Source organism: Eutrigla gurnardus (genome assembly GCF_963514095.1).
Source record: "Eutrigla gurnardus genome assembly, chromosome: 17".
Taxonomy (NCBI): Eukaryota; Metazoa; Chordata; class Actinopteri; order Perciformes; family Triglidae; genus Eutrigla; species Eutrigla gurnardus.
The window spans coordinates 9,955,033-9,976,873 of NC_139928.1; the positions used below are offsets into that span (position 1 = coordinate 9,955,033).

The 21,841-nt window shown below is 43.6% G+C and overlaps 2 protein-coding genes and 1 long non-coding RNA gene across 3 annotated transcripts in view; 2 read left to right on the forward strand and 1 right to left on the reverse strand.

Moving 5' to 3' along the window:
* Window positions 1-15: 15 nt before the first annotated feature.
* Window positions 16-21,841, reverse strand: part of LOC311027781 — a 37,193-nt gene continuing 15,367 nt past the window's right edge. Inside the window, exon 3 of the long non-coding RNA XR_014598636.1 lies at window positions 16-310. This is a non-coding gene — a long non-coding RNA (uncharacterized lncRNA). The remainder of the gene's footprint in view (window positions 311-21,841) is intronic.
* Window positions 544-5,298, forward strand: LOC311027776 (homeobox protein Hox-A2a). The gene is made up of 2 exons (XM_084031937.1): window positions 544-3,584; window positions 4,192-5,298. The coding sequence occupies exons 1-2, from the start codon at window positions 3,224-3,226 to the stop codon at window positions 4,932-4,934; spliced, it is 1,104 nt and encodes a 367-aa protein (XP_083888063.1). The 5' UTR covers window positions 544-3,223; the 3' UTR covers window positions 4,935-5,298.
* On the forward strand, window positions 8,271-10,778 carry hoxa1a (homeobox A1a). The gene is made up of 2 exons (XM_084031938.1): window positions 8,271-9,342; window positions 9,708-10,778. The coding sequence occupies exons 1-2, from the start codon at window positions 8,736-8,738 to the stop codon at window positions 10,073-10,075; spliced, it is 975 nt and encodes a 324-aa protein (XP_083888064.1). The 5' UTR covers window positions 8,271-8,735; the 3' UTR covers window positions 10,076-10,778.

The following is a 21,841-nucleotide window of genomic DNA, read 5'->3' on the forward strand; positions in this document are numbered from 1 at the left end:
AAGGTATATAATTGTAGATGTGATAACAAAAGAAGAAACACATTTTTGGACAATTGGCAACATAAGAGACGACACAATTTTATTAGCAAAAAATAAACCATTAATTATTGTCATACACATATTATTATAATATTTATCTATACAAGACAATGTTTAACCAGTGGAAATGTCATACATTTAAAGTCACTTTTTTTTGCTTCCCCTTGATTCGACATGAAGAAAACTCTCGGGTGGCCTTCTTCTCCCTTCCTCTCATCTGCGTGGGCACATCCATAATAATAAAAATGTCAGCCGGGCCCTTCTGGAGATTCTGCAAGAAGACAACAAGCTAAATGAGAAATCGTTTTTTAAAATAATACCCTGATATGTTCAGTCAGTCAAATGCGGTCAGAGAGGATGCAGGATGAAGTAGAATCCTAACGGGGCTTGTTTGTCTCATTACATTACAGATTTGCAGATGCCAGCGCACAACGCTCGTTCGACGCGAAAACGTCTCGGTGTGTGGATGATTCCAGCAAAGCAAATTATACATGGGAAACTGAAAAAACAGCATGGATTTACATTGTCTGTATTTTACTCAAATTATTGAACCCGCATGGAAATTATTATCATTGTTTGCAGTCTGAAAAATCTGAAAAAAATATCATACACAAACACAAGGAGCTAAAATGCTTGTTGTTTTGTGAATCTATTTTTAGGTTAAAAGGAAAGATTCTTTTTTTTTTACCATGCTCAAATACTTTTTATTTCTCTCACTAATTTACCAAATCCTTTTTGTTCCATGTTTAGTCTTTGTGATTATGCTTTTGTGTAACTGCAGTATTGTTTTTTGCAAAATGATTTTGAGCTCGATCTGATTGATATAATAGGGCATGGACATGAGTAACCCTGGCATATGGTTAGCAGGGAAACCTAGAACAATTGAACCATGGTGTGTCATGGTAAAAAAAAAAAGAAAAAAAGAAAGCTGATGCAAGTATTCCTGCATCCAACACAGACACGAGCACGCATTGCACAGGCGTGCGCACTAAGACGCGGATCTGACCCATTTACGCGCATAAAAAACGCTTTAAGCGAAACAGAATATTTGTATTTCGTTCATTGCGTTTCCATCCGTGGGAAAGCAGTCCTAAATCAATCCTGCTGTAAAGACAAGTGCGTAGGACAGACTGGGGTCCACTAAATGCCGCCACCCACTCCTTTCCTTGCACACAAAGCCTGTGAGTAATTCAAAAAAAAAAAAAAAAAGCCATCCATCTCTTCCCCTAGCAACTCCGTCCTTCATCACACTGGTCTGGTCCGCTCACAAACCTGCAAGTCTACCACAACGACAAATAACGCGTCTTTGTGTGAATGCATTCACAATGCAAAGATAAAAGCCAGGTGGAGAAGCTGCTTCGCCATACTCACCGTCGGCGCATTACCGCCTCCTCAACAAAACAAAAAAAAAACAAAAAAAGAGGAAGGAAATGGTCGCATCTTGTGCAGCTGGATTCTTATTTATCTTCTAAAAGATCCCTCCAGCGACAGCTCGGCTACAACTGCGAGCAGAAACTGGTTCTAATCTGAGTGGCCAGTGTTTCTGGCCGCTTCCTGGTTGCATTTGATCCAGGGGAGAGTTAGAAGCCTTAAATGTGTTGTGAGGGCACCGAGCTGTCAGACCTTTTGGCGAGTAAGATTGATCGCGCGCAGGCTTCCAGGACTCTTTGTTTGGTATATAAGCAACAAACTGAGAGAGGCCTACCACTTCTCTTCTTCCCCTCTCTTACTCGAGACATATTTTTTTTTTTAGTGAAAATACAACATGTTCTGCTTGACGAAAAACATCCAAAATTTGGCTTTCTCGGATTATTCTGGAAGGGCTATAAAGCCGAGACGCTGCGGGTTAGCGTGATTCAATAACTGTGCCATTTACATAAAACACCCCGCTGCAAATGGGTTGATTGTTAATGGTCGATTGTGAACGTGATGGGCGTTCGCTTTATTGCAATTTAAGGTAGAAATGATACTGGAAATACAGCGAGATGCCTTTCTTAGCTACTGTGTGCCCAGCGTGTCTAGACGTGTTCCACTCTTAACATGAATATGAATCCATTTAAAATATCAGGCTAATATTTAATATATGATGGCAGCTTTTGGGTTATCGAAAATGACCAATCCCAAAAGAAAGAGCCTGTAGTTTTCATAGGTTTTGCGCGTGACCTCGTTATAAAATCGACATTTTCGTGGAATAAAACAAAACAAAACATATGTGCTTAAGTCATTGTGCACATGAACAGCCCTACAGTCAAACAATGTTCCAGCGGCTGCACGTCCTTTTACACGTTTGTGGACCCGATCGGTAACTGTTAAACAGCTGTTATGGGATGAAATGGTCCGAACGTGTCATATCCGTCAGTATTAACTTAATGGATGGGATTTTTATTGCAACACATGTCGATGGATGCACTGCATATTTCATTATTATTATGCATCTTTGAAGAATCGCATCTATTCTGGAGCACACACACACACACACACACACACACACACACACACACACACACACACTCGCTGGACAGACAGGATTGTTGGGGGCTGTTTCTGTCGAGAAGTCTCAATATCAGTTTTTGGCTTATGTTTTTTTTTCACCTCTGAAGGCTGACTCTTGCCTATATGAATAGCTACTGGCTTGTATGTGTGTGTGTGTGGTGGGGGCGTTCTCGACTGACATCCTCAAACAATACGAGAAAGAGGAGTGCACGAATCCGCGCGCCCTAGGCTGGGCTCCTTCCCTGTAATAGTGAGCGTCAGCCATTCTTAAAAAACACATTTTGTAGCTTAGTGGACGGGACTGGAAGGGCGACAGGAGGATAAACTGAGCGGGCAAAGATGTAAATAAAAACAGTCGTCCCCCAGCTGAGCGAGGCGTTCTTCATCCGAGTTTTTGGATCAATCAGGCAGACAGTGGCTCCTTTTGATTAAACCCCAAATTGTCATTGGGCAGAGGTAATCATGTGACAGGCAATTCGGTCCAATTTCAACCTTGTCTCCATGAATTCAATAGTTTAATAGCAGCTCGGTCCCCACACGGCCGTAATCAGTGATATAGAATAAAAAACACCACCAGGAGATCTTTTTTTTTTTTAATGATTTTTTTCTTCTCTCGTCCTCACTGAGCCGCAACATTTATATAAAAAAAAAAATACGCGTGCAAACTTTCCTCGGCTCTCAGGGAGCGGAGATGAATTACGAATTCGAGCGAGAGAGCGGTTTTATCAATAGTCAGCCGTCGCTTGCTGAGTGCCTGACATCTTTCCCCCCTGTCGCTGATTCATTTCAAAGTTCATCAATCAAGAGCTCGACGCTTTCACGCCCGACACTGATTCCTCCTCCCTTTGAGCAGACCATTCCTAGCCTGAATCCGGGCAGCCACCCGCGGCACGGTCGGCCCAGACACAGCCCCGACGGATGCAGCCCGCTGCCCACCGCCTCCTTACCCCCGGAGTACCCCTGGATGCGGGAGAAGAAAGCCTCCAAAAGGAACCACCTGCCGACCTCCACCGCGACCATCTCCAATGGACCTGAGTGCTTTTCTCCAAAAGGTGGGCTATTTCAGAAACGCGGCCGCTGCACCGCAAAAAAACTATTATCTGTTGCTAAACTGGATGTCGGTAGCCCACACGGGCCCTTTCCCTAAACTAGATTTATTATTCCGACAGATTTATGCTTTATAGCTTTGCTGTGATTGTGTACAAAGCATGAAGAAGTAGAAAAAGTTTGGGTAAAGTTTGGTGATGGTAGATGATTTATTCCCGGAGCCGTAGCAGAGTTTTGATGTGTGACAGTAATGAAGAGTGATGGAGTGCCGTTGCCGAGGAGGGCAGCTGGAGCATTCATTAGTATCCCACAGCAGCCCGGACCTCGCTGCTTTTAGTGCACCGTTTGCTCCACGCTCATGCTGGACATTATTTTATGAGTAAAACAGTCTGACGCCTATCTTTTCTGCTGTAATGATTTATTTTGGGCTAAAAAGCGCGTATAGGTCAGCGGCTCCAGCGGCCATTTTGCTGCAGCGCGTTGCACAGCCTCTCTCCGGTGGTTTTGTGATGGCCATAATGTTCGAGCCGCTAGCAGCGGGGGTTATGTAACTGTTGTGCACAGTGAGCTTTTTTTATTTAATCCCGTGCGACCGTGATGTTTCTTTCCCAGGCTCGCCCGAGATCGTGGAGAGCGGCGGCGGCGGGGGAGGAGGGGGCTCCCGGCGGCTGAGGACTGCGTACACCAACACCCAGCTGCTGGAGCTGGAGAAGGAGTTCCACTTCAACAAGTATCTGTGCCGGCCGAGGAGGGTGGAGATCGCGGCCCTGCTGGACCTGACCGAGAGGCAGGTCAAAGTCTGGTTCCAGAACCGGCGCATGAAGCACAAGCGGCAGACCCAGAGCAAGGAGAACCACAACGGGGAGGGGAAAGGGGCCTGCGCCGAGGACGGCATGCACAGCGACGAGGAGGAGGAGGACGACGACGAGGGGCCCCTGTACGAGCGGAGCGGGGCCCTGCTGGAGAGAGATACCTGCTCCTTTCAGAACAACTCTCTGGGCAACACGCAGCAGCTCAACAATGGCGAGTCCATGGGCTTTGCTGCTGCGCCGCTGAACAGCAATGACAAAAATCTGAAACATTTTCCCAACCCGTCACCCACTGTTCCGGGCTGCATGTCAACAATGGGCCCAGGCTCGGCATCTGGCCCGGACAATGGCGACAGTCCCCCGGCCCTGGAGCTTTCTATACACGATTTCCAACCTTTCTCCTCGGATTCCTGCCTACAGCTTTCCGACGCAGCCTCGCCGAGCCTGTCCGAGTCTCTGGACAGTCCCGTGGACATTTCTACGGACAGTTTCTATTTTTTCTCGGAGTCCCTAACTACTATCGACCTGCAGCATCTGAACTATTAACTGAAATCAATCACGATAGCGTTTACTTTTTTCCTCTCCTTCTTTTTTTTTGTTGTTATTGGGGGAAATAAATATCGAGCTAGGATATTAACTCTGATGTTATTTGTATATTCGGCACATTTATTCTGTTGATATTTGACTTGACGATTAATACAAGGTAAGGATGAAATGAAATCACTGAAATAGCTCTACTCAAACGTGGCTTGTAATTTACATAATTAATCGATCTCTTGGAATGGGAATTATGAGTGTGTGTGAATAATTACACAATATTAGGCCTATGGAGCCTGGTCATTTTATTTTTGTATAACTCCCAATGTCTTGGATATTTTTGTTAGAATACAATTAACTTGCTACAATCCTTTTTTTCTGGTGTTTTGAGTCATTTCTTATTTATATTTTATTTGCAGACTGAATATTTTTGCTGGAATTATCCGTGTAGAAAATATGCGAAATAAAACAAGTAAGTAACAAAAAAACAGACGTTATGCAAATTCGACAACAAGTTGCCAATGAATACAAATAATTTAGTCCGCGTTGAGTTATAAAAAATACATGATTGAAATGAACTTTTATTGATTAATTAAATTCCAACATGGGGATTGTTTTAATTAGTTAATTGAAACATTTTGACACATTTTTAGAAAGTGGATGCAAAAATGCAAATAATTTCTCTTTTACAACTTTGGTGATAAAACTTTTTAAAGAATGTAATACAATTACTTTTAAATATCTGCAAATTGGCAGTTTATTATCTAATGATCGATGTAAAACGTAGCATTTGTTTTGCTGAAACTATACACGAGATTTCTTATTTTCTCACATACTTGTTGGCGCTAGTTCAAGCTGCCTACAGAAACACTAATGCAGATTATTATTTTATTTTTTTAATTTTCACCTTCAAACTTCATACTTGGGAGAGTAAAAGCAAACACGCCGGCGCGGATCTTATAGCATGACTGGGCTCTGAACATTGTGCGCATGTTGCAGGCGAACGCCCGAGCCATGTTTGCCTTCAGGAGCCCATAAATCACTTCGTGGCATGAATGAAACGGACATTAAGGAGACCAATTGTGGCGTAATGTGCACAAATAAAACCCCACTTACATTTTCATACGGGACTCTCCAATTCCTGTGCTAAAAAGGGGCTGAGTCTCCGCGTGCGTTTGGTAATAATTCATTTTTATGGCTTGTTTAAACACGGCTCTGGCTCGCGGACGGCGGTAGCTGCAGTAGCGGGACTGCTGGGGTTATGAGGCTGCACTCTGTCCCCGCATGATAAAAGTAGCTCAAACTCAAAACAGACTACTCCTGGACTAAATGCAAATGATCACACGCGCGTTTACTGGGAATAGCTGCGGAGTGAAGCGTTACGCAATACGTGGCTTACTTTATCAGGTGCGTTGGTGCATTTAGGTGGATTTGTACAACTTTTTTAGGTGCAGATCTGCTTGTATAGGAAGGCTGGCGTTCAATATAGGGATTATGAATGGGCCTGCTCTATTGTATAGCACTTGAGTTGACTTATGGGAATCGGTTGTTAGCTCATGCACAGCTTGACTCGATAGGTCATCCCACTTTAACAGCTTTATGCGTAACCACGGCGGGAACAACCACCGGTTGCGATGCTGGATCGATCCGGGGAACTCACACGCGGGCGATATTCAGAAACTCCAGCGGTTTATCGAATAATCTGGAAGCCATAAGGAGCCAATCGACTAGTTTAACCTTATTCTACTGGGCAACTGGTGTGAGTGTGTGTGTGTGTGTTAGATCCTACACTCCACCAGCTAACCGAGGGGCCTGTATAGCCAAATCATTCCGAGACAGCGCGCCTATTCTGCTCACAAAGATCCAGGAAAGGACCGAGGTCTGGCGAAGTTTCCACCGGCAGACGAGGCAACATACCGCGTTATACTCTCCTTCTGTTGCAGAGGACAGAAGACAGAGAGGAGGGAGGAGGAGGGGGAGGGGGGAGGAGGAGGATGAGGGGGTGTATTGACCCCACTGCGCTGTTTTCACTGGTGGGAAGTTTGCATCACCTCCTAACTTTCTTTAACATCCCACGAGTTTGAAGCAGCTGGAAACTTTTAGTATCTAAAATGATTGGCGGAAGAACCATGTCGTTCCTTTACTGAAGTAAAAGTAGCAATATGACACTGTCACTCCATGACAAGCACAAATAAAACTTGACTTAAGTAGAAGTACTGACCTATTAGAAAGTATACTAATTCTGGGGCAGTAGAATGCCATTGTTATATTGCAGAATCACATAACTACTATATAATCAGATTATTATTAAGTTACTGTTGAGGTGTTGAGTTGAGGTGGTTCTAAAGTGAACTTTATATTATCTATCTATCTATCTATCTATCTATCTATCTATCTATCTATCTATCTATCTATCTATCTATCTATCTATCTATCTATCTATCACATTTACATTTATAAACACTGAAAATAATTTTGGGAGTTTGACCACAGACTGCCACTGGGGGCGCTACATGTGATCCTCTCTTCCTCCCCTCCCTCCCTCCCCTTTCTTTTCCTTCCTCAGTGAGAGGTTGTCTCTGCTCTCTCATGCCATCGCTACACTGCAGCTCTCCCACGCAAGCTCCCCCCCCCGCTCTCTCCTCTTTTTTTCCCCTTTTTTTCAAGCACAGCTATTCATGGCCATTAATTTCAAGCAATAAAGCAGCAGCTTTATTTGATGAACTTAACAGGATAATCAGCCCACAGTCGCACCTCGGGCTATATATGTGCGCTACAGCGGGCCTCGCATTATCAGATCATTTGATCACTTATATATGCATAATGAATACGTGTGGGAGTGAAATCAGAGGAGATGGCAGACCCTATGACCCTGGGAGAGGCAAATGAATATCACCCCATCTTACTGTTTAATAGGGTTTCTTGTCGTTACATCACCTGTGGCCTCCCAGCAAGTACCGAAAAGCAGTACTTCTAATGCGACCTTGATGCGGAACAAAGTTATTCCAACCCTCTCTCTGACTGAACTAGAGTACTTTTGAAGCCCTCCCTGCCTCTCTCCCTCACTGTCGCACTGTGAACATATTTGCTGAGCAAATCCCTCACGGTGTTAAAGCGTGAAACACTTCGCATCGGAATGGGACACTGATAGCCCACATAGCCCGCGGCGGTGGCGCACACACACACACTGAGCTATCCATCCAACCCGGGACAGAATGACACCATTATACACATGACATCACGGCTGTTACGCGCTGGTGGTGACATTCGCGGTGAGCACACGCGCGAGCACGCAACCAAAACATACACGCACACGAACCTATTCCAAAAATACCGTACCTGAGGTCAGAGTGCCGGGTCGTCCTCCCGGTGGGGTTGCAGAGGGCGAGGCGTTAATCTTTCCCCGCGGGCAGGAGAGCGCGCGGCTGCGTTCCCCGCTCCCTCGTGCGACCCCCGGAGCTGTCCGCCGCCGTCTGCCTCCCAGCTCATTGTTTGCTCGGCCAATACATTAGTGGCGACGCGCGTCACCTTGATCGAAGAGCGCCTGGAATTTAAATAGCCACTCAAACACCAATCTGTCACCGGCTAAGGGGATAAGGACAAGTGCCTCACTGGCTGACCCGGGCCCACGTGACAGCACCCGTTCATTGATATCGGCCCGTGCGACCCCCCCTCCCTCCCTCCCTCCTCTGATAAGAACAGAGTATAGGTAAAGATTGGCACGGTCACTCGGGGTAAGAGGGGAGAGGAATAGATCAGAGGGTGTCTGGAGAGCGGACGGTCCCTCGGCCCCTGTACAACAATGCTACAATGAGCAGCTTCTTAGACTACTCGGTGATGAGCGGTGAAGGTGGCTCGTGCTCCGTCCGGGCTTTCCACTCGGACCACGGGATTACAACTTTCCAGTCGTGCGCGGTCACTGTCAACAACTGCGGGACTGATGACCGCTTCATGGCGAGCAGGGCTTCCCCCGACGGCATCGCTCCTCAGCCGGGGTCATACCAGCCTACCGCGAGCTCCCTGGGTCTCGCCTATGGGGCCCATCCGGCCTGCACCTCCAGCTATGGACCCCAAAGTTTCTGCGCCACGTATAACCATTACGCGCTCAACCAGGAAGTTGACTCCGCAGGAGGGTTCCCCCAGTGCGGCCCACTGATGTACTCGGGTAACATTTCCTCCTCCATGGTCTCCCAGCATCGCCAAGGTTACAGTGCCGCCCCCCTGGGTCAGCTGCAGTATGCCCACGCTGCCTATGGCGGCGGGCACGAGCAAGCGGCCCCTTTTCCTGGGTGCTCGAACCCGCTGTCACCACTGCACGCAGCTCACCTGGAGGCGTGCTGCTCGCCTCTGTCCGAGGGAGCATCCTCTGCACAGACCTTCGACTGGATGAAAGTCAAGAGGAACCCACCGAAAACAGGTGGGTGCCAAGTGCCAATGGCACAAAGTCTTATGTCTGCACACGGCACCGATTAAAACTCTTTAAATGTGAGTGATGCCAGATAATGTTGGTAGATAGTATTTCGTGTGGGACACCTGGGGATATAAACATAGTTAAAGCCCAAGCTGGGGAGTAATTATTGTTGTTTCTGCTTGTGTATGATTTGTTCTGCTGTCTTAAAGGGGGGTCCCTCTTATGGTTTAATTAAGTATTATAACGCACGCACGTGCTTTTAGTGTCGTGTTAGACCATGTTCACGTTACAGCTTCAGACACGAGCAGCTGTTGCGAACAGATAAACTGTTTCCCCTCCAAGTTCACGGTGATCCGTCTCTCTGTCTGCAGGCAGGTCCGGGGAGTACGGCTATGGGGGTCAGCCGAACACGGTACGGACCAACTTCACCACCAAGCAGCTGACGGAGCTGGAGAAGGAGTTCCACTTCAACAAGTACCTGACCCGCGCGAGACGCGTGGAGATCGCCGCTGCGCTGCAGCTGAACGAGACTCAGGTGAAAATCTGGTTCCAGAACCGGAGGATGAAGCAGAAAAAGCGGGAGAAGGAAGGGCTGCTGCCGGCCAAAGCCCCGTCCTCGGACCCGGGAGAGAGCAGCCAGGAGAAAATGGACGATGCAGCGTCAGAGAAGTCCATCTCAGCCCCTTCCACTCCGTCTCCCACACCCTCCACGGTGTCAGATCCGTACTCCTCCAACTAAGAATCAACTGCCTCCTCACCTCGTCGGGACACTTACGCGTCCTGTATATATTAAAGCTCATAGTATCAAAGTCATGGCTGATGGATGACATACTTGGACATTTGGGATGAATTAATGCACTATATGAGACTTTGGACATCACCATCGGACCATTTCTGAGTTAGATATGTGTTTTTAGTATGCATTGTGTTCGGAAGAACGCTTATTGTTGTCCAAACAACTGTCGGTCGATGGTGTAAAATGTGTCCACGTTCTTTTGAAATATGACGTCAATTACGCACCAGGACTAGAATGGTGCAAGAGGCATCCTTTATCTTCCTTACACCTGTTCCTGATCTGTGCTGCTGACTGTAGATTCACAAAGCTGCACACACAAACAAATACCTCAAATGTGCCAAAGATGTGCGTAATGGCCACGGCCATGGGCGATTGCACTGGATGTCGTCAAAGTGGGCATCACACAATCAACGAGGCAACCTCGTTTATGAATCGTTATAGAGCGCGTTGTTATTGTACCTCCTGAATCACTCTCACCTCTGTGTTAAGGCCTGTGTGTCCGCGTGACCGTCTGAATGTCTATTGTGTGAGATCCGCATGACGCGTCATGCTTTTGATGTGTAATTAGCGGGGCGCTGAGTTTTATCAGTTGGGAAACCGGTAAGGCCATGGATGTGTATCTGTTATATATTTATTCCAGTTAAGCACATACAAAATGTTTGTCCAGAGAGACGTTTACGGGTCAATCATGTGTATTAAAGTGCGTTTACCTCTAAAAAAAACTCATCTGTGTCATTGTTGAGGGGAAATATTGGGAGAGACATAATTAGAGACTTTTCAGAGGATTTAAAAGCAATTTTTATCCCAGTTTTACGGACAATAAAATAAATCTATCCATTTCGCCATCGTTTGAGAAGCTGCACGTGTCTTTTACGCGCCACAGATTCCCTCAATGTATGCAGCCGTGCGCGCTCCCGTCCCTGGGGCAAATAGTTATTGGCATAATAAAGGCATGTTTATCCACGGAGCAGATGAGAGCGCGGACGTCAGCGTCATTTGTGATGACAATGTTATCGAGGTGTCGGCTTATTGAGGGGATGAAAAAGAAAACTCTATCGATTGAAACATCGAGGTGAGGCTATCGACAAGCCCGGGGCCCCGCTGGCCCTGTCAGCGTTAACTCCTCGTGTTGCCCCAAGTCACACGGAGGTGTCATCATCCCCACCTGATGACAGGACGGACAGTGAAAACTTACAGCACTGCATGTCGCTCAGTTCAACTTTAACAAGCGACTAGTTGTTCAGCTTTAAGCACTTTGGATTTGGAGTGAATAGCCATCACATTGGCTTATTTTATCAATGCCAAACATTTGTTAATATTTGTTTTTGATAAAAAGCAAACAAGTGTGTCTTAACTGGACTCTTACATTTTTGTGTAGTTTTATTTTTACCTGCCTTTTTCAAGGTGGCCTATACATCCTCTGTCCAGTTAAAAGCGTGTTGCCCGACTAGTTTGCTGTTTTAATTCCTGGTGTGCAGGCTGCGAGTCCATCGCACCATATAAGGGCAAAAAAGGCCGAAAGAGCCATGATTAATGAGCGACGTTCACCTTTACCTGGGATCCACCTGCAGGTGCTGCTCTATTGGAGCTGTGGAGACCTGCTGAGGCTGCAGCGCAGGCTGTGCCTCTAATTCAGCAACAAAACATAGTAAGTTATAGCCAACCTCTTATATTAATGTTTCGTTTCCTTTTTCGATAGTGTGAATGCGTTGTGTCGGGTTTCTGCACGCATCACAGTGAAATATGTGGCCGGTTAGTTTGGTGTCTCCAGACCCCATCAGTGTGTTCCTAGAGGAGTTGTTTCGGTATACAGAGTGCATTATGTACACAGACGTCTTGCTCAAGGGGCCTGTTTGTGTTTGTCAGGCCAATCTGGATGAGACTGAGGTGCAACATTATGTGCTTTAATTCCGAAAGAAAAGATAAAAGTCAAAAGGATGTGTATCTGCTCTGTCTATACGACAAATTATTATTTCAACAAGGGGCCGGTATTTTAATCTAATGTTAATATATATATATATATGCCCTATTGTATTGGTATTTCTGAAATTTCTTGTTAAATAATTGAACATATTTTCTAATTATTATAGGGCTGTTAAAAAAGTTTAGAACGACAGGCCGAGAAAAAACAGATTAGATTTACAACCTTTTGATTTTTTTTTAAATTTGGAAATCTTATTGTCCCACATTACTTTGAACAAAGCGATACACATTGTAATGCTGCTTGAAACATTGCAATGATATCAAACAAACAGCTGTTAAAACAACGTATTATTTGACGGCCAGAACTCCAAAGAACTATTTTGAAAAATGTGTTCATGTTAATAATAACTCATCATAATATTTTATACACCGAGATGTTATACACACTGCTTTGGAAAAGATGTATTTCACTGAATCCGCATATTTATGCATATCAATTATTTCTTTAAAGTCCTTTTGGTTTGGTTTACGAGCCTCGACATTTTTTTTTAGCATATATATATTTTATTTTAATCAGCAGCCTAACTTAGTATATTACATATCACATTTTCACAGTGATTCCTCTAAATTCAAACATCTGGTGTCCTATTTCGTTTGCAATTATACCACCCCCCTCCTCCCGTGCAACAGGGACTGGCAATATTTTGGCATATTGTTATTCATTTGGCCGCAGATTCTAGTTCATAATTTATTTTGTTATTCGCGTGTGTCCAAACATTAGCTTTACGACGTCAAATCAATTTAAATTTCAGCAAAATAGAAGTTGCAGTAGAGAGTGTCAGGATGGATAAAAGTGATTTTCTTCTCACACATTTTAAACAGGTTTTAGATTAATTGTGCGTTTTATCAGATACAGTAAATATAAGACGGATCATGTTTTTCTGGACCCTTGTGCTCTCGGACTTTTAGGGAGTGTGTGTGCGCTACGGAGGAGCCACAGAGGATTAGAAAGGCAGCTGATCGTGTAAAGAAAGCGCGGGGTCAGGCCTCGGTCAGCTCGGGTTTGTTGTCACAGCACCACCCACAGCTAAACAACCGTTTACAGACCACACTGGGCAAACAAGCACCTCCACGACAGTCACAGTCCAGCTCCGACGGCCTGTTCCACCAACACACCCGGAGACCTGGCGCTACGTGCCACAGTTGACCTCGGAAAAGAAGATCTGGAAGGAGTTTTTTTTACTGGTCCGACCGCCAGAATCTGGCTGATGGTTCCCATTAGAGCCCTCGAATAAACACAGGGACGATGACAGATGTTTGACGAAAACCATTAAGTCTTTGTGAAGGAGGAATAGACGTTTAACGCGTTTGACTTCAGGAGGTGATGCAGAAACTAGATGGAGGACTCATTTGCGCGTCCTTTATAGACGCGCGCCTTGTGCCAAACAGGCATTTGTGCCATGGGAATGATTGGCATACATCATATGAGGAAAAAACTACTACTACTTTTTGAATTTGGTAAAATAAGCAAGACCTTATAATAGTTAAAGTAACGGAAATAAACTTTAGGTTGTCATTTTGACATGAAAGAAAACAGCAAATCTCCGTTTCAAATAGTTTCATCTAAATTTTGATTACAATATTCCGCTGAAGAGCTCAGGAAACGAGCTTCTACTACTTGCTACATTATTTGAATAACTTCATGAATCATGAATGTGTGTATATAACAAAATATAACAGTCTAAATTAAAAATAGTTAAAGTTGTAAAAATTCTGTTTTGAATGAGAAAAAAACAATTCTAATTTCTTTACACATTCTTACATATATTTGAGCAAATACCACCTGCATTAGATATTTAAATTAGTTTTTTTTAATTTAGCATGAATTATAATAATTACAAGGAAATACAATTCCCCAATATTTAACACTATCTTGGACTTTGACACATTATTTTGTGTTTGCATTTTTCTTTTCTATTCATCATCTTCTATTTTAGTACTAAATTAAATTATCATTGTAATAATATCTTAATTGGGACTTAGTTAATAACTATTTTGGATGTCGAGAAGCATTTCACCTCCTTAAACCTTTTTGCTCAGAATCTGCTGTGATTAATTAATAAATTTAAAGTTTCCTGTCTGTCTGAGCTGAATGTCGAAGATTTTATTTCACAGAATATGTTTTCCTTAAGACTGAATTAAAGCAATTAAAGAATAATAAGCTTGTGATAATTGCCTCTTTTTCTCAAGTCCTATTGCTGGACACGGTGAGTAGAGTGAGACACAAGAAGGAAACAGAGTTAACAAAAAAAACAAACATCCAACTCCAAAATGCAGCCGCAAGTACGAGATATTTGTGATGAGGTTGTTCGTAGACAAGCGCAAAACACATGTGCTTAAGGATACTAGTGAGGGACAGGTTTGCACATGCATGCACAGGCTTCAGCATGCACACACACACACACACACACACACACACACACACACACACACACACACACAGAAATGGGCCAAGGTCAAACTACTTCTGTCTCACCTTGTTGATTTTATTTAGAAAATATTCTTAGAGGCGTGTGTGTGTGTGTGTGTGTGTGTGTGTGTGTGTGTGTGTGTGTGTGTGTGTGTGTGTGTGTTAAAGAATGATAAAGTGAGAGTTCAGACAGAATTCCCAAGATCGAAGAAAGCAGAAGGATTCAGACATCAATGAAAACGCTGCGGGGCGATTCCAGAAGAAAAGATAAAAAGTCAAAAGGATGTGTATGTGCTCTATGCATATGACAAATTATTATTGCAACATTTCTCTTCTTCACACACAGAAGAGATTTCAAGGAAACTCAGAATACCTTGTTATTAAACCACCTATGGCAAATATCAATTTGACACTGCCATCAAACTGTATTGATGAAAGCTTTTTTGAGGTTCAGCCTCATTTCTCTGTTATAATGGAGAAATCCTACGTGTTTAAGGGCATTATGTCAACGAAAGGTTCAGGGATCTGAACAAAAATATAATCAGTGTGTCCTCGAGGCCTCTGATCAGGTGTTCCTTTTACACATAGATCTTAGTTGTGGTTTGTTTTATAGTGAACTATATGGCACGTTCCCCTCCAAACACAGTTCCAGTTGTGTTCACACAACGGCAGACAGACAGAGAGGCCGGCAGACAGAAGTCACTCATCAGGGTAGTCGAGGTATTGGCACATCTGCGCTCATTGACCACTCCCCTGTTGTGATTGGCAGCCAAAATGAATTCCTCCATCGACAGATGTGCGTCCCTGGCTGCCGATAAAGGGACGAGCCGATAGAGGGATTGACAGTATGATGGAGGTAGAGACGACGGGGAAAGAGAGGAAAGATGACATCATGTGGTCAGTTGTCTCTCTGTGTGTGTAATGAAACGGAGGCTGAAGCAGTGACTCTGTTACACCATGGTGTTGTAGAGGAAAAGCAGAGATGAGGTGGTAGGTTAAAGGCTGGCTACAGCGCTGTACGTCCACGGCAGAACTCACCTCAAAGACTCGTCTGCCGTTTTCTTTAAGCTCCTTTTGTCTGTCGAAACAGTCCTGCTCGGCCAACATGGAGTGAAAGGGAACAGAGAGCACAGCCAGGACGCTTTAGCAGGTCTGAGGCCCAGAGGAGGAGAGAGGACTGCAGAAGAGCAGTGGTCTAGAGACAGAGGTCCATCCATCACACATGTCCTAACCTCAGCTTGACCCCAGAATGGCAGCCAATGAGGCGCCCTCACCCTCTAAAGAAACCCCCCCACCAAACACACACACACACACACACACACACACACACACACATACACACTTACCTACTCTCTCTCTCACATTCACACACTCTCACACACTCACACACACACACACACACACACACACACACACACACACACACACACACACACACACACACACACACACACACACACACACACACACAGAAGAGATCGGGTGACAGCGAGTGGAGTCTGGATGCTCTTTGTGTTGGTGATCGTCGCTTCCCAGAATCCTTTGTTTTCTTATGTGACTAATGTGAGTATCACCACCTGATAGACAGGCTGTTCAGCCCATGTCTGTCTGTCTCCCTCTCTCTTGTGGACACACACACACACACACACACACACACACACACACACACACACACACACACACACACACACACACACGCACACACACCCACACACACACACACCCACACACACACACACACATCATTGTTGAAAACAGGCAAAAGGTCAGAATAGCTGCACATGGATAAGACACTAAACACTAAAATTTCTGCAAAATACAGTAAAAACAGTTGAAACTCAATTTTGAAATTGTTTAAAAGAGTATTAATATTACGAGAGCTGTGTTTTATCTACATGTAGGCTTTTCTTAAGGAAACATTTTACAATACAAAACCAATGCAGGGAAGGTTTCCATCTGTAAATCTGGGCACAATCAAATAGAAAATATTTTCTACAAATCATACTATTAAAACACCATCTGCAAAAGAATTGTCTCCATTCTACCATGATTTACAAACACGGGGCTCTGGCTCTTTGATATGGGGAGCAGATGTTGCCACCACAACAATGCGAGGGTAATTTATCTACTTGTCTTAAAAAAGAGCAGATATAAAAAATGATTGACTAAAAGCACCATCTTCTCTTTGAATTGATGGCTGACATGCAGTTTAAAACAACCATTGTACTATCGCCTACTGTATCTAAATATTTCTCATGACTCATGACTCAATAGTACTTCCGTACTTCCAATCCTCTACACCTGACATTTTCAAGTCTACAATTAGAACACAAGACACCGTAGGCGTCAGGTTAGGAGATATTTACTGATCTTCATCAGCTAACACTAGCTTACTGCTATCAACACATTCACTCCAGTGAGTCAAATAATGCCGGCCAGTCAGTACTCTAAAGTGCTTAACTGCTCCAAACTGCTTAACTCCAAAGTGCTTAACTGACACTCTTCATACCCCTCCAGCATCACTTTTGCATGTGTCAATCCCATCTTGTTAAATTGCGCCCCTTACATGCATAGTCTCTTTTGCCATTGAACTTCCTTCTTCACAGGAAGTTAGGATTAGGCAACCAAACCACAATTATGTTTAGAAAGAGAGCTAATGTTAACTTCAATGACTGATGACTGAATAGTAACAACCGACATGACAGAATAACAACGTTTACTTTTAGTCTTACAGGGGATGAACCGCTGTCTCCTGGGTGAAAGTCCTGTGCTTGTTTGACCCGTCACCCGCTTCACCCTACATCAGTTGGGTTGGTGGCAGCATCAAAAACACGCTTGCGTGCTACATGAGCATCGATGACAGATGCCAAGCCGACCAAGCTGCATTATTTGACACTTTGGTCGTAGGGCGAGTCGGCCCTGCTGACCACATGCAGCAATCCAGAAAAGTCTTCCCAAGTGGAGGCTGAATGCAGATTAACCTGTCAGATGCTCGCTGGCACCTAATTACTCAAGATATAAGTAAATACAACTAAATACAAACAGTTTGAGTTGTCAGGACACACATTCTGTGCCAAGCCATCGCCACACACAGTTCCTCTGAATGCACAGACAGGAAATCATAGCACATTCCTGGTAAGACAGCAAACAATTCCACCCCCCCAGATTGTCAAATTAACTGAGCATTACTGGGATTGGCAACTGTAATGTTCATTTTAAATTGTACTCACATTAGTGTAATGCTGCTCAACACTGATCTGAAGTTCACGATGTCAGCGTTTGTCTCAGTGCATGTGAACCTATGACACACACAGTGAAGGCACAAATTGAATTACTCGGTATTATAATGATGACTTTGCCTTTGAAAGAAAACAATGTGCATAGATCTTCCATATTCTCATATCTTGTCACAGGGAGCTAGATACTATATACAGTCCAGTCTTCAGTACCGCAGTGTGCCTTAAAATATCACAAATATCTAAAAGGAAATCACCTAAAGAATTCATCTTTCACTTGTGAAGGAAAGCCGAGAAGAAGCCGGTTGCTCTGCACTGTATAAACTGCGGTTTTAAATCCACAGTAGTGCCTTTTGTTAGCCTTGTAGTTGAGCCAAAGATGTAAGATTAACGCACAGAGATAAAAACATAATCCTAAAACCGCATGGGCCAACAACACACCCGGCAGCCTTTCCCCGAGTACACAGCCTAAGCCATGTCTTTGATATCAAGGACCTGAGTCTTTGGTCTCATGAGCAAACGAGACAGGTGAAGTAGCACGTGTTTAAATGGCCTCAAGGAGATAATTGCTAACATATCACAGAAAAGAAACGCAGAGCCACAGTCACTACTTTCACACACACAAAAGGCACACAGCTCTGGGGCAGAAGAGAGGTTTCAACACCTCAGATTAAACGACTCCACGTCGGGGAGAGTTTGGTGAGTGTGTGAGCGGTCCGGACTCCGCTCAGAGCGACGTGCAGCGATCGTCGGGATTGCTCGAGCTCACCTGACACCGTTTTACCTTTGAACCAGCTGTCAGTCCGCCCCGTAGGAAGAGCAATGGCGCTCACGTGCGTTGTGACAGGAGACCACTGGAACACAATCTGGGAGGAATTAGAGAGCAATTTGTGCGTTAACTGACACAAAATGGAGCGCTCGACCCCTTTGATGGTTGCTGACACGACTTAGCGGACCGAGGTCACATCAGAAATTTTGATTGTTTTCAGCAACATTGTTGATTGCTCCTTCGTCCAGTATTCACTGAGGTGTTAGAGCATTCCTGATATGAATAACAGTGATTGAAATAAACATATTTAAAAATGATGTGGGTCATTTGTGAGGCGCCCCCTTCAGACACAAGATTAAGTTGACTGATTTCATATACTTGGCGGCATCAGAGCATTTTATGAGTGTTTAGAAGCCAAAAAAGCGTAAACACACACACAAACACACACTGCTGTAAAGCTGTAAAGGATGGTAAAACAGGCCGTGTTAATGCCGCAGCTTGTTATTGTAAAGAGTGACGGAGATGTTTCAGTGACAGATGTATGGCTTAGTGTAACTCTAAGCCTCCCGTTTGTACATGCCCTGAAGCGCATCACACTGCTGGAGTCTGAGAGGCCGAGTGAAACTATGCACTGATAGGCTGCCTGTCGCCTTTAGGCAAAGAGCAGTGGAGATTTGAATCTCGCAACAGTCGTCACAGTAAGCTTAGCAAGACAAATTGATTCTCAGTAAAATCTTTGATACTGTATGTTTATGGTTGTATAAACACACCAGATAAAAGCTACTTATCATGCTGTTGGGAGTGGAGACGCTGACAAAGCAGTAGTGGCCATCAGAAAACATCATCATCCTACGTGAACCATGATGTTATGAAAGCTGTCTTTGTATTCCAGTTATGTTTCTGCGCTGTTCTTCTCAGAAGCAACCGCATCCAGATTAACCAAAAGCTATGATGATCATGAATAAATAACACAAACATGTAAACATTATATATCTCGGACTTTTACTGTGAAGTGTTCTGTGCATGTGCCAGCATGTTTACCCAGTATGCATTGCGGGAAGACCATAGACAGGAAGTGGACGTTGGTATAACTTGCCTTAAAAATAAGAAGTTACAATATAATGTGCCAAAATGTAAGTGAATAATGTGACAAAATAGGTAATAGAAATGATCACGGTCGCAACATGTAAACACAACATAATATTGTATACCAACATTTCTGTAATAACAGATTATGCAATAAAAGTAATAAAAACAAAGTAAAATATGCCATAAAAAAGTCATAGTAGGGAATGCAATGAAAATGTACTAATATATTAAGCCACGAAAACATCATACTATAGTATGGACAAAATGTAATAAAAAGTATTAATCATTAAGATGTCTGATGTTATGACATAAAAAGTCATAGTATAGCATGCCAAAAAAGTAAGAAAAAATGTCAGAGAAAAATGTAATGAAATTGAATGTAAAATGTCATAGCTTATTATTTAGCATATTGTGCCAAATTGTTTCCAGAGAAGAAAAGTCATCGGATGCAATAACTTTAAAAAAAAAATTATATAGTATGCCATGAAAATATCATAATAAGTCACAGTATAGTTGCCATGAAATGTGATAATAAAGTATAACAAGTCATAAAAAGTAATAGTATAGTATGCAAAAACTTAATTAAAAAGTCATTAAAATGTCATACGGAAAATCCATAGTATAGCATGCCATAAAACGTTTCCTTAGTGAGTAGGTGGTATTCAGAAACACTTTCTGTTATATTACCTGAAATCCTCGTAACCGATAGCCACCAATACATTAAATGCTCTGACATAAAGAAAATGTGGCCGTGGCAGGAAAATCTCAATTTCCCTGTCTAGCTGACCAACATATAAGTTTTCTCCTCAGTAGTTGGACAACAAAAATTAAAACAAATGAGTTCTATCTTACCAAGATAAGGGGCTCGAAACCAAGCCCTGTTTCAGGAAGGTCCAGTCTCTTTCCACTGAAGATTTGACATAATGCAGATTGATTGATGTTCATTTTTATATCTGTAATGTGCATAATCCGTCATGCTGAAAGGTGGGACATATTTTTGTTTTTCCAAAGGTTTTGTGTGTTTGAGTCGGAGGGAAGTGGTACGACCAAGAAGCTCAGCTATCTAGTCAGAAGACCAGATTTTTTGGGTTTGATCTTTATGTGGTGCAGTGAATTTTTAGGTCTAAACCCCAAAGTGGAACAATCAAGTAAGTCATAAAACATACATAGCTATTATACTATGATGCCCCCTCATGGCTGACATATTTTAGCTGCCGCTTGTTCTTGGGGGAACTATTCGGAAACAGCGTTTCTGAAATCAACCACATCTAATGACAATGAAGAGTATGAAGTCACAGAGATTCCTCAAGCAATGGCTTTAACCCAAAGGAATAAATGTTGAGCATTCACAATGACGTCATTCTTTATAAAGCCTGCCTATCAATTTATATTCATATTTATAGATTTCAGATGAATTGAGATAACCGTGGTTAAAGGCAGAGTAGGAAAAAACAGAGACTTTGACTTTAAACACATCGCCAAACCGGAAAAGCCCCGCCCCCTTCGTTCAGACCTCTGTTCAAAGCCACTCCCCCACAACGCCAAACGAGTGCTTGAGATCTGCAGAGCGCCTGCAATCAGGAAGTAAGCATTGACAGACAGGCAGGCTGTCCAATTATTTCCTCCAGCCCTACTAGTTTGATTGGACGGGGGTTTTTAAAGTTCTGCCATGGCCACAGATGACATTTTTTTATTATTTGTCAGAGCATGTAATTTATTAATTGCTATCAGTATGTTACAATTTCAAGTAATATAACAGAAAGTGTTTCTGAAAAGAATCACCTACTCAACCTTTAAGCTTTAGGGTTGGTTCAGGGGGAAACACGTATGAAGAGTATTTGACACGCCAGCGGTACCGACGGAAGATATAAACATACGATCTCTGGTATCAAAGAAACCCAAGTATTCTTTTAGCGTCGGCCGGTGGAAGAGAAGGAAATCAGATGCATATGCTTGGAGTTTGTACTGTGTGTCTATTGTGTAAAGGTGCTTTGTGTGTGTGTGAGCTGACCTCTCCCACACCACATGTTCACCTGCAGACAGCCGGACAGTCACCCCCGTCAACACCCCCTCCTCTGACTCCCCCTCGCTCGTTATCATTTGAGCTCCACAGAGACTCTTCTAATGACAGCGCTTGTCTATAACGTCGTCGTCACAGCTCGTGTATGTGTGCGTGTTTCTCCGTGTGTGTGTGTGTGTGTGCACTTGTACGGGTGCATGTT